The sequence below is a fragment of the Haliotis rubra genome, unplaced genomic scaffold (assembly GCF_003918875.1).
Source record: "Haliotis rubra isolate DU_JTF1 unplaced genomic scaffold, ASM391887v1 Scf1285, whole genome shotgun sequence".
In the NCBI taxonomy this organism is placed as follows: Eukaryota; Metazoa; Mollusca; class Gastropoda; order Lepetellida; family Haliotidae; genus Haliotis; species Haliotis rubra.
Window position 1 is genome coordinate 188,554 of NW_025765209.1, and position 11,852 is coordinate 200,405.

At 46.4% G+C, this 11,852-nt stretch overlaps 1 protein-coding gene across 1 annotated transcript; it reads left to right on the forward strand.

Annotated features, from left to right (window-relative positions):
• Positions 1–313: 313 nt before the first annotated feature.
• Positions 314–11,529, forward strand: LOC124266873. The gene is made up of 11 exons (XM_046701681.1): positions 314–402; positions 1,662–1,719; positions 1,830–1,895; positions 3,319–3,351; positions 3,906–3,956; positions 6,173–6,223; positions 7,278–7,337; positions 8,344–8,385; positions 9,224–9,274; positions 10,085–10,180; positions 11,440–11,529. Exons 1-11 carry the CDS (start codon positions 314–316, stop codon positions 11,527–11,529), a joined length of 687 nt encoding a protein of 228 aa, XP_046557637.1.
• Positions 11,530–11,852: the final 323 nt, after the last annotated feature.

Below are 11,852 nucleotides of genomic sequence, written 5' to 3' on the forward strand. Positions count from 1 at the left end.
CTTTGTTTGTATTTTTGGTCAAGTGGAGTCTGTGACAACTTTCTTTTGCCCGGTAGTTTATGTGTTGTTTGTTTTAGCCGTCCTCAAAAGCGTACTTTCTTTTGTACGACAGTTTACTGAACAAACTACAGGCAGCGTGTGTGTGTGTGCGAGTGTAAGTGCGTGCGTGCCTGCGTGTGTGTGTTTCTGAACATCAATCACCAATATTCAGGCAAACTACAACAGTCTGCTTTTTACAGAGAAGCACAATATATGTGGATTATAAAATAGAAAGGTATTCGTAAACACAGAGACATTTCTGGAAAGTCTCATCATGTTGGTGATGTGGTTCGTGCTCCTCGGCGGGATATGTGGATTACAGGCTATGAGTCTGGACAGAACTGGACAGGAATCCTTCCTGAAGTAATGTATTCCCTTGTAAAGCCTTTCTGTAGAGTGAGATCACGATACCCGTGAAGAACCGGGTTAGAAGTGATCTTCAGTAACCCAGGCTTGCCGTAAGAGGTGACTGACTGAATCGGGCGGTTAGGCTTGCTGACTTGGTTGACACATGTCATCGCATCCCAATTACTCGTGATTCTCGTGATTTTGATCACTGGATTGTCTGGTCCAGACGCGATTATTTACAGATCGACGTCATATAGCTGGAATATTGCTGAGTGCGGCGTTAAACAACAAACAACCAAATGTAAGTACACGACAGGGATATTCTCTTAGGTTATTCTCTTTGTGGATGTTTGGGACTCTCAAACTGGGTCCTAAGGTAACAGTCCTAACACACGACGTAAAATGTATTTGTGAAGCCCCAGACCATTCATAGAAGGAGCTTTTATTGCTTGACAAAAAGCGTTTTTCCTGGTAAAGAAAGTCTGAACCTGGAAAGTAACATGTACATTTATGCTACTTTGCACGTCAAGCTTGACCAGGCTTTATGTTATCTTTTCATCAAAACCGGATAATTGGCTCAACATTTACGTAGATAATATGCAAGTTTTCCTGTTTAATGCCATTCAGGAAAATATGTAACAGGTGAGGGTAGGCGAGGTCCCCAGGACCCTTTGTGCAAGTGGTAGTTAGACCAGGTCCCAAGGACGCTATGTGACAGTGGTGGTGAGGCTGTTTGCAGAATTCTGAATGACATATCGACACAAACAGTCCACCATCCCTCATACAGCTTTCAGCTGTTTGCAGAACTCTGAATGACATATCGACACAAACAGTCCACCATCCCCCATACAACTTTCAGCTGTTTGCAGAACTCTGAATGACATATCGACACAAACAGTCCACCATCCCCCATACAACTTTCAGCTGTTTGCAGAACTCTGAATGACAGGAGTGGGACTGTGTGTAGGAGAGTGACTATGTCTGCAAGAGCGTGACCATGAGTTTGGGAGAGTCACTGTGTGTAGGGGTATGCCTATAAGTGCAGGAGTGTGACTGTGTGTCTAGGAGCGTGACTGTGTGTAGGAGCGTAACTATGTGTGCGGGAGCGTTACTATATATAATATGAGCCTGACCATGTACAGGAGCCTTAAAGTGTGTGGGAAGTAGCGTGACTGTGAGTAGGAGTGTGACTGTGTGTAGGAGCGTGATAGTGTTCATGAGTGTGACTGTGTGCAGGAGTGTGACTGTGTGTTAAGGAGTGTGACTGTGTTCAGGAGAGTGACTGTGTGTAAGAGCGTCAATGTGTTCAGCAGTGTGACTGTGTGCAGGAGTGTGACTGTGTGTACAGGAGAGTGACTATGCGTTCAGGAGCGTGACTGTGTTCAGGAGTGTGACTGTGTGTAAGAGCGTCAATGTGTTCAGGAGTGTGACTGTGTGTACAGGAGAGTGACTGTGCGTTCAGGAGCGTGACTGTGTGTAGGAGCGTGACTGTGTTCAGGAGAGTGACTGTGAGTAAGAGCGTCAATGTGTTCAGGAGTATGATAGCGTTCAGGAGTGTGACTTTGTGTAGGAGCGTGACTCTGTGCAGGAGAGTGACTGTATGTAGGAGCGTCACTTTGTGCAGGAGTGTGACTGTATGTAGGAGTGTCACTATGTGCAGGAGTGTGACTCTGTGCAGGGGTGTCATTATGTGGTGAGTGATTGTGCGTGCAGGAGTGTGACTGTATGTAGGAGTATGTCTGTGTGTACAGGAGAGTGAATATGTGTACAGGAGAGTGAATATGTGCAGGAGTGTGACTGTGTGTAGGAGCGTGATTATGTGTACAGGAGATTGACTATGTGTACAGGAGAGTTACTATGTGAACAGGAGAGTGACTATGTGTACAGGAGAGTGACTATGTGCAGGAGTGTGACTATGTGTACAGGAGTGACTATGTGCAGGAGAGTGACTATGTGTACAGGAGTGTGACTATGTGTACAGGAGAGTGACTATGTGTACAGGAGAGTGACTATGTGTACAGGAGAGTGACTATGTGTACAGGAGAGTGACTATGTGTACAGGAGAGTGACTATGTGTACAGGAGTGTGACTATGTGTACAGGAGAGTGACTATGTGTACAGGAGTGTGACTATGTGCAGGAGAGTGACTGTGTGCAGGAGAGTGACTATGTGTAAAGGAGGGTTACTATGTGTACAGGAGAGTTACTATCTGTACAAGAGAGTTACTATGTGTGCAGGAGAGTGACTTTGTGTACAGGAGAGTGACTATGTGCAGGAGTGTGACTATGTGCAGGAGCGTGACTATGTGCAGGAGTGTGAATTTGTGTACAGGAGAGTGACTATGTGTACAGAAGAGTGACTATGTGCAGGAGAGTGACTATGTGCAGGAGTGTGACTATGTGTGACTATGTGTACAGGAGTGTGACTATGTGTACAGAAGAGTTACTATGTGTACAAGAGAGTTACTATGTGTACAGGAGAGTGACTTTGTGTACAGGAGAGTGACTATGTGCAGGAGACTGACTATATGTACAGGAGAGTGACTATGTGTACAAGAGAGTTACTATGTGTACAGGAGAGTGACTATGTGCAGGAGTGTGACTATGTGTACAGGAGTGTGACTATGTGTACAGAAGAGTTACTATGTGTACAAGAGAGTTACTTTGTGTACAGGAGAGTGACTTTGTGTACAGGAGAGTGACTATGTGCAGGAGAGTGACTATGTGTACAGGAGAGTGACTATGTGTACAGGAGAGTGACTATGTGTACAGGAGAGTGACTATGTGTACAGGAGAGTTACTATGTGTACAGGAGAGTGACTATGTGTGTACAGGAGAGTGACTATGTGCAGGAGAGTGACTATGTGTACAGGAGAGTGACTATGTGTACAGTAGCGTGACTATCTGTACAGGAGTGTGACTATGTGTGTAGGAGTGTGACTCTGTGCAGGGGTGTGATTATGTGGTGAGTGATTCTGCGTGCAGGAGTGTGACTGTATGTAGGAGTATGTCTGTGTGTACAGGAGAGTGAATATGTGTACAGGAGAGTGAATATGTGCAGGAGTGTGACTGTGTGTAGGAGCGTGATTATGTGTACAGGAGAGTGACTATGTGTACAGGAGAGTGACTATGTACATAAGAGTGACTGTGTGTACAGGAATGTGACTAGGAGCAGCAGTGTGACTATGTGCACGAGTGTGACTGTGTGTAGGAGTGTGACTGTGTGTAGGAACGTGACTATGTGTACAGCAGAGTGACTATGTGCACGAGTGTGACTATGTGTAGGAGTGTGACTGTGTTCAGGAGAGTGACTATGTGTACAGGAGAGTGACTATGTGTACAGGAGAGTTACTATGTGTACAGGAGAGTTACTATGTGTACAGAAGAGTGACTATGTGTACAGGAGAGTTACTATGTGCAGAAGAGTGACTATGTGTACAGGAGCGTGACTATGTGTACAGGAGCGTGACTATGTGTACAGGAGTGTGACTATGTGTACAGGAGAGTGACTGTATGTAGGAGTGTCACTATGTGCAGGAGTGTGACTCTGTGCAGGAGTGTGATTATGTGGTGAGTGTTTGTGCGTGCAGGAGTGTGACAGGTGTGCAGGAGTGTGAGTGTGTGTACAGGAGAGTCACTATGTGTACAGGAGAGTGATTATGCGTACAGGAGAGTGACTATGTGCAGGAGTGTGAGTGTGTGTAGGAGTGTGACTATATGTCCAGGAGCGTGACTATCTGTGCAGGAGTGTGACTATGTTTACAGGAGTGTGACTATGTGTGCAGGAGTGTGACTATCTGTACAGGAGTGTGACTATGTGTACAGGAGTGTGACTATGTGTGCAGGAGTGTGACTATCTGTACAGGAGTGTGACTATGTTTAGGAGTGTGACTATGTGCAGGAGTGTGACTGTGTGTACAGGAGAGTGACTATGTACAGGAATGTGACTGTGTGTAGGAGCGTGACTATGTGTACAGGACAGTGACTATGTGTACAGGAGAGTGACTATGTGAACAGGAGTGTGACTATGTGTACAGGAGCGTGACTATGTGTACAGGAGAGTTACTATGTGTACAAGAGAGTTACTATGTGTACAGGAGAGTGACTATGTGCAGGAGTGTGACTATGTGTACAGGAGCGTGACTATGTGTACAGGAGAGTTACTATGTGAACAGGAGAGTGACTATGTGTACAGGAGGGTGACTATGTGCAGGAGTGTGACTATGTGTACAGGAGCGTGACTATGTGTAAAGGAGAGTTACTATGTGAACAGGATTGTGACTATGTGTACAGGAGAGTGACTATGTGTACAGGAGAGTGACTATGTGTACAGGAGAGTTACTATGTGTACAGAGAGTTACTATGTGTACAGAAGAGTGACTATGTGTACAGGAGAGTTACTATGTGCAGGAGAGTGACTATGTGTACAGGAGAGTGACTATGTGTACAGGAGCGTGACTATGTGTACAGGAGTGTGACTATGTGTACAGGAGAGTGACTGTGTGTAGGAGTGTCACTATGTGTGCAGGTGTGACTCTGTGCAGGAGTGTGATTATGTGCAGTGAGTGTTTGTGCGTGCAGGAGTGTGACTGTGTGCAGGAGTGACTATGTGACAGGAGAGTGTGTACAGGAGAGTCACTATGTGTACAGGAGAGTGATTATGCGTACAGGAGAGTGACTATGTGCAGGAGTGTGAGTGTGTGTAGGAGTGTGACTACACATGTATATGTCCAGGAGCGTGACTATCTGTGCAGGAGTGTGACTATGTTTACAGGAGTGTGACTATGTGTGCAGGAGCGTGACTATCTGTACAGGAGTGTGACTATGTTTAGGAGTGTGACTATGTGCAGGAGTATGACTGTGTGTACAGGAGAGTGACTATGTACAGGAATGTGACTGTGTGTAGGAGCGTGACTATGTGTACAGGACAGTGACTATGTACAGGAATGTGACTGTGTGTAGGAGCGTGACTATGTGTACAGGACAGTGACTATGTGTACAGGAGAGTGACTATGTGAACAGGAGTGTGACTATGTGTACAGGAGAGTGACTATGTGTACAGGAGAGTTACTATGTGAACAGGAGAGTGACTATGTGTACAGGAGGGTGACTATGTGCAGGAGTGTGACTATGTGTACAGGAGCGTGACTATGTGTACAGGAGAGTGACTATGTGAACAGGAGTGTGACTATGTGTACAGGAGAGTGACTATGTGCAGGAGTGTGACTATGTGTACAGGAGCGTGACTATGTGTACAGGAGAGTTACTATGTGAACAGGAGAGTGACTATGTGTACAGGAGAGTGACTATGTGTACAGGAGCGTGACTGACTATGTGTACAGGAGCGTGACTATGTGTGTGACAGGAGAGGTGACTGTGTGTACAGGAGAGTTACTATGTGTAGGAGAGTGACTATGTGTACAGGAGTGACTATGTGCAGGAGTGTGACTGTACAGGAGAGTGACTATGTGTACAGGAGAGTGACTATGTGCAGGAGTGTGACTATGTGTACAGGAGCGTGACTGTGTACAGGAGGGTGACTATGTGTACAGGAGAGTTACTATGTGCAGGAGAGTGACTATGTGTACAGGAGAGTGACTATGTGTACAGGAGAGTGACTATGTGTACAGAAGAGTGACTATGTGTACAGGAGAGTGACTATGTGTACAGGAGAGTGACTATGTGCAGAAGAGTGACTATGTGTACAGGAGAGTGACTATGTGTACAGGAGCGTGACTATGTGTACAGGAGTGTGACTATGTGTACAGGAGTGTGACTGTATGTAGGAGTGTCACTATGTGCAGGAGTGTGACTCTGTGCAGGAGTGTGATTATGTGGTGAGTGTTTGTGCGTGCAGGAGTGTGACTGTGTGCAGGAGTGTGACTGTGTGTACAGGAGAGTCACTATGTGTACAGGAGAGTGACTATGTGTACAGGAGAGTGACTATGTGCAGGAGTGTGAGTGTGTGTAGGAGTGTGACTATGTGTACAGGAGCGTGACTATCTGTGCAGGAGTGTGACTATGTTTACAGGAGTGTGACTATGTGTGCAGGAGCGTGACTATCTGTACAGGAGTGTGACTATGTTTAGGAGTGTGACTATGTGCAGGAGTGTGACTGTGTGTACAGGAGAGTGACTATGTACAGGAATGTGACTGTGTGTAGGATCGTGACTATGTGTACAGGACAGTGACTATGTGTACAGGAGAGTGACTATGTGAACAGGAGTGTGACTGTGTGTACAGGAGCGTGACTATGTGTACAGGAGAGTTACTATGTGTACAAGAGAGTTACTATGTGTACAGGAGAGTGACTATGTGTACAGGAGGGTGACTATGTGCAGGAGTGTGACTATGTCTACAGGAGCGTGACTATGTGTAAAGGAGAGTTACTATGTGAACAGGATTGTGACTATGTGTACAGGAGAGTGACTATGTGCAGGTGTGTGACTATGTGTACAGGAGCGTGACTATGTGTACAGGAGAGTTACTATGTGAACAGGAGAGTGACTATGTGTACAGGAGAGTGACTATGTACAGGAGAGTGACTATGTGTACAGGAGCGTGACTATGTGTACAGGAGAGTGACTATGTGTACAAGAGAGTTACTATGTGTACGGAAGAGTGACTTTGTGTACAGGAGAGTGACTATGTGCAGGAGAGTGACTATGTGTACAGGAGAGTGACTATGTGCAGGAGTGTGACTATGTCTACAGGAGCGTGACTATGTGTACAGGAGAGTTACTATGTGAACAGGAGAGTGACTATGTGTACAGGAGAGTGACTATGTACAGAAGAGTGACTATGTGTACAGGAGCGTGACTATGTGTACAGGAGAGTTACTGTGTGTACAAGAGAGTTACTATGTGTACACAAGAGTGACTTTGTGTACAGGAGAGTGACTATGTGCAGGAGAGTGACTATGTGCAAGAGTGTGACTATCTGTACAGGAGCGTGACTATGTGTACAGGAGAGTGACTATGTGCAGGAGTGTGACTATGTCTACAAGAGCGTGACTATGTGTACAGGAGAGTTACTATGTGTACAAGAGAGTTACTATGTGTGCAGGTGAGTGACTTTGTGTACAGGAAAGTGACTATGTGCAGGAGTGTGACTATGTGCAGGAGTGTGACTATGTGTAGGAGTGTGACTATGTGTACAGGAGCGTGACTATGTGTACAGGAGAGTTACTATGTGTACAAGAGAGTTACTATGTGTGCAGGAGAGTGACTTTGTGTACAGGAGGGTGACTATGTGTACAGGAGTGTGACTATGTGCAGGAGTGTGACTATGTGTAGGTGTGTGACTATGTGTACAGGAGAGTGACTATGTGCAGGAGTGTGACTATGTGTACAGGAGCGTGACTATGTGTACAGGAGAGTTACTATGTGTACAGGAGAGTGACTATGTGTACAGGAGAGTGACTATGTGCAGGAGTGTGACTATGTGTACTGGAGAGTGACTATGTGCAGGAGTGTGACTATGTGTACAGGAGCGTGACTATGTGTACAGGAGAGTTACTATGTGTACAGGAGCGTGACTATGTGTACAGGACAGTTACTATGTGTACAAGAGAGTTACTATGTGTACAGGAGAGTGACTTTGTGTACAGGAGCGTGACTATGTACAGGAGAGTTACTATGTGTACAAGAGAGTTACTATGTGTGCAGGAGAGTGACTATGTGTACAGGAGAGTGACTATGTGCAGGAGTGTGACTATGTGTACAGGAGCGTGACTATGTGTACAGGAGAGTTACTATGTGAACAGGAGTGTGACTATGTGTACAGGAGGGTGACTATGTGAACAGGAGAGTGACTATGTGCAGGAGAGTGACTATGTGTACAGGAGAGTGACTATCTGCAGGAGTGTGACTATGTGTACAGGAGCGTGACTATGTGCAGGAGTGTGACTATGTGCAGGATTGTGACTATGTGTACAGGAGCGTGACTATGTGTACAGGAGAGTGACTATCTGCAGGAGGGTGACTATGTGTACAGGAGAGTGACTATGTGCAGGAGAGTTACTATGTGAACAGGAGAGTGACTATGTGCAGGAGAGTGACTATGTGTACAGGAGAGTGACTATGTGCAGGAGTGTGACTATGTGTGCAGGAGCGTGACTATGTGTACAGGAGAGTTACTATGTGTACAGGAGAGTTACTATGTGTGCAGGAGAGTGACTATGTGTACAGGAGAGTGACTATGTGCAGGAGAGTGACTATGTGTACAGGAGAGTGACTATGTGCAGGAGTGTGACTATGTGTACAGGAGCGTGACTATGTGTACAGGAGAGTTACTATGTGTACAAGAGAGTTACTATGTGTGCAGGAGAGTGACTTTGTGTACAGGAGAGTGACTTTGTGCAGGAGTGTGACTATGTGCACGAGTGTGACTATGTGCAGGAGTGTGACTATGTGTACAGGAGCGTGACTATGTGCAGGAGTGTGACTATGTGTAGGAGTGTGACTATGTGTACAGGAGAGTGACTAGGAGCAGCAGTGTGACTATGTGCACGAGTGTGACTGTGTGTAGGAGTGTGACTGTGTGTAGGAACGTGACTATGTGTACAGCAGAGTGACTATGTGCACGAGTGTGACTATGTGTAGGAGTGTGACTGTGTTCAGGAGAGTGACTATTTGTACAGGAGAGTGACTATGTGTACAGGAGAGTTACTATGTGTACTGAAGAGTTACTATGAGTACAGGAGAGTGACTATGTGTACAGGACAGTTGCTATGTGCAGAAGAGTGACTATGTGTACATGAGAGTGACTATGTGTACAGGAGCGTGACTATCTGTACAGGAGTGTGACTATGTGTACCGGAGTGTGACTGTATGTAGGAGTGTCACTATGTGCAGGAGTGTGACACAGCGCAGGAGTGTGATTATGTGGTGAGTGATTGTGCGTGCAGGAGTGTGACGGTGTGCAGGAGTGTGACTGTGTGTACAGGAGAGTCACTATGTGTACAGGAGAGAGACTATGTGTACAGGAGAGTGACTATATGCAGGAGTGTGAGTGTGTGTAGGAGTGTGACTATGTGTACAGGAGCGTGACTATCTGTGCAGGAGTGTGACTATGTTTACAGGAGTGTGACTATGTGTGCAGGAGCGTGACTATCTGTACAGGAGTGTGACTATGTGCAGGAGTATGACTGTGTGTACAGGAGAGTGACTATGTGTACAGGAGAGTGACTATGTGTACAGGAGAGTGACTATGTGCAGGAGCGTGAGTGTGTGTAGGAGTGTGACTATGTGCAGGAGTGTGACTCTGTGCAGGGGTGTCATTATGTGGTGAGTGATTGTGCGTGCAGCAGCGTGACTATGTGCAGAAGTGTGACTGTGTGTACAGGAGAGTCACTATGTGTTCAGGAGAGTCACTATGTGTACAGGAGAGAGACTACGTGCAGGAGCGTGAGTGTGTGTAGGAGTGTCACTATGTGCAGGAGTGTGACTATGTGAGCAGGAGTGTAATTATGTGTACAGGAGAGTGACTATGTTCAGGAGTGTGACTGTGTGTAGGAGCGTGACTGTGTGTAGAAGCGTGACTATGTGTGCAGGAGTTGACCATGTGTACAGGAGAGTGACTATGCGCAGGAGTGTTAATGTGTGTAGGAGTGTGACTATGTGCAGGAGTGTGACTGTGTGCAGGAGTGTGACAGAGTGCAGGCGTGTGACTATGTGTAGGAGTGTGACTGTGTGCAGGAGAGTGACTATGTGCAGGAGAGTGACTGTGTGCAGGAGAGTGACTATGTGCAGGAGTGTGACTGTGTGCAGGAGCGTGACCATGTGTACAGGAGAGTGACTATGTGCACGAGTGTGACTGTGTGCAGGAGGTGACCATGTGTGCAGGAGCGTGACTATGTGCAGGAGAGTGAATGTGTGCAGGAGTGTGACTATGTGGAGGAGCGTGACTATGTGTACAGGAGTGTGACTATGTGCAGGAGAGTTACTATGTGTACAAGAGAGTTACTATGTGTACAGGAGAGTGACTTTGTGTACAGGAGAGTGACTATGTGCAGGAGAGTGACTATGTGTACAGGAGAGTGACTATGTGTACAGGAGAGTTACTATGTGCAGAAGAGTGACTATGTGTACAGGAGAGTGACTATGTGTACAGTAGTGTGACTATCTGTACAGGAGTGTGACTAGGTGTGCATGAGTGTGACTATGTGCAGGAGTGTGACTGTGTGTACAGGGGAGTGACCATGTACAGGAGAGTGACTTTGTGTACAGGAGCGTGACTATGTGCAGGGAGTTACTATGTGTACAGGAGAGTGCCTATGTGCAGGAGTGTGACTATGTGTACAGGAGCGTGACAATGTGTACAGGAGAGTTACTATGTGTACAAGAGAGTTACTATTTGTACAGGAGAGTGACTTTGTGTACAGGAGAGTGACTATGTACGGGAGAGTGACTATGTGTACAGGAGAGTGACTATGTGTACAGAAGAGTTACTATGTCCAGAAGAGTGACTATGTGTACAGGAGAGTGACTATGTGTACAGGAGTGTGACTGTGTGTAGGAGTGTGACTATGTGTACAGGAGAGTGACTGTATGTAGAAGTGACACAGGAGGAGTCACCATGTGCAGGAGCGTGACTCTGTGCAGGGGTGTCATTATGTAGTGAGTGATTGTGTGTGCAGGAGCGTGACTGTGTGCAGGAGCGTGACTGTGTGTACAGGAGAGTCACTATGTGTACAGGAGAGTGACTATGTGTACAGGAGAGTCACTATGTGTACAGGAGAGTGACTATGTGTACAGGAGAGTGACTATGTGTACAGGAGAGTGACTATGTGTACAGGAACGTGACTATGTGTACAGGAGAGTTACTATGTGTACAGGAGAGTTACTATGTGTACAGGAGAGTGACTATGTGTACAGGAGAGTGACTATGTGCAGGAGAGTGACTATGTGTACAGGAGAGTGACTATGTGTACAGGAGAGTGACTATGTGTACAGGAGAGTTACTATGTGCAGGAGAGTGACTATGTGTACAGGAGAGTGACTATGTGTACAGGAGCGTGTCTACCTGTACAGGAGTGTGACTATGTCTACAGGGAAGTGACTATGTGCAGGAGTGTGACTGTGTGCAGAAGCGTGACTGTGTGCAGGAGTGTGACTGTGTGCAGGAGTGGGACTATGTGTAGGAACGTGACTATATGCAGTAGCGTGACTATGTGTGCAGGAGTGTGACTATGTGCAGGAGTGGGACTATTTGTACAGGAGAGTTACTATGTGCAGGAGTGTGACTGTTTGTAGGAGTAGAACTGTGTGTTTGAGTGTGAATGTATCTAGGAGCGTAACTCTATCTAGGAGGGTTACTGTGTCTAGGAGGGTGACTGTGTCTAGGAGTGTGACTGTATCTAGGAGGGTGACTGTGTCTAGGAGGGTGACTGTATCTAGGAGGGTTACTGTATCTAGGAGGGTGACTGTATCTAGGAGGGTTACTGTGTCTAGGAGGGTGACTGTG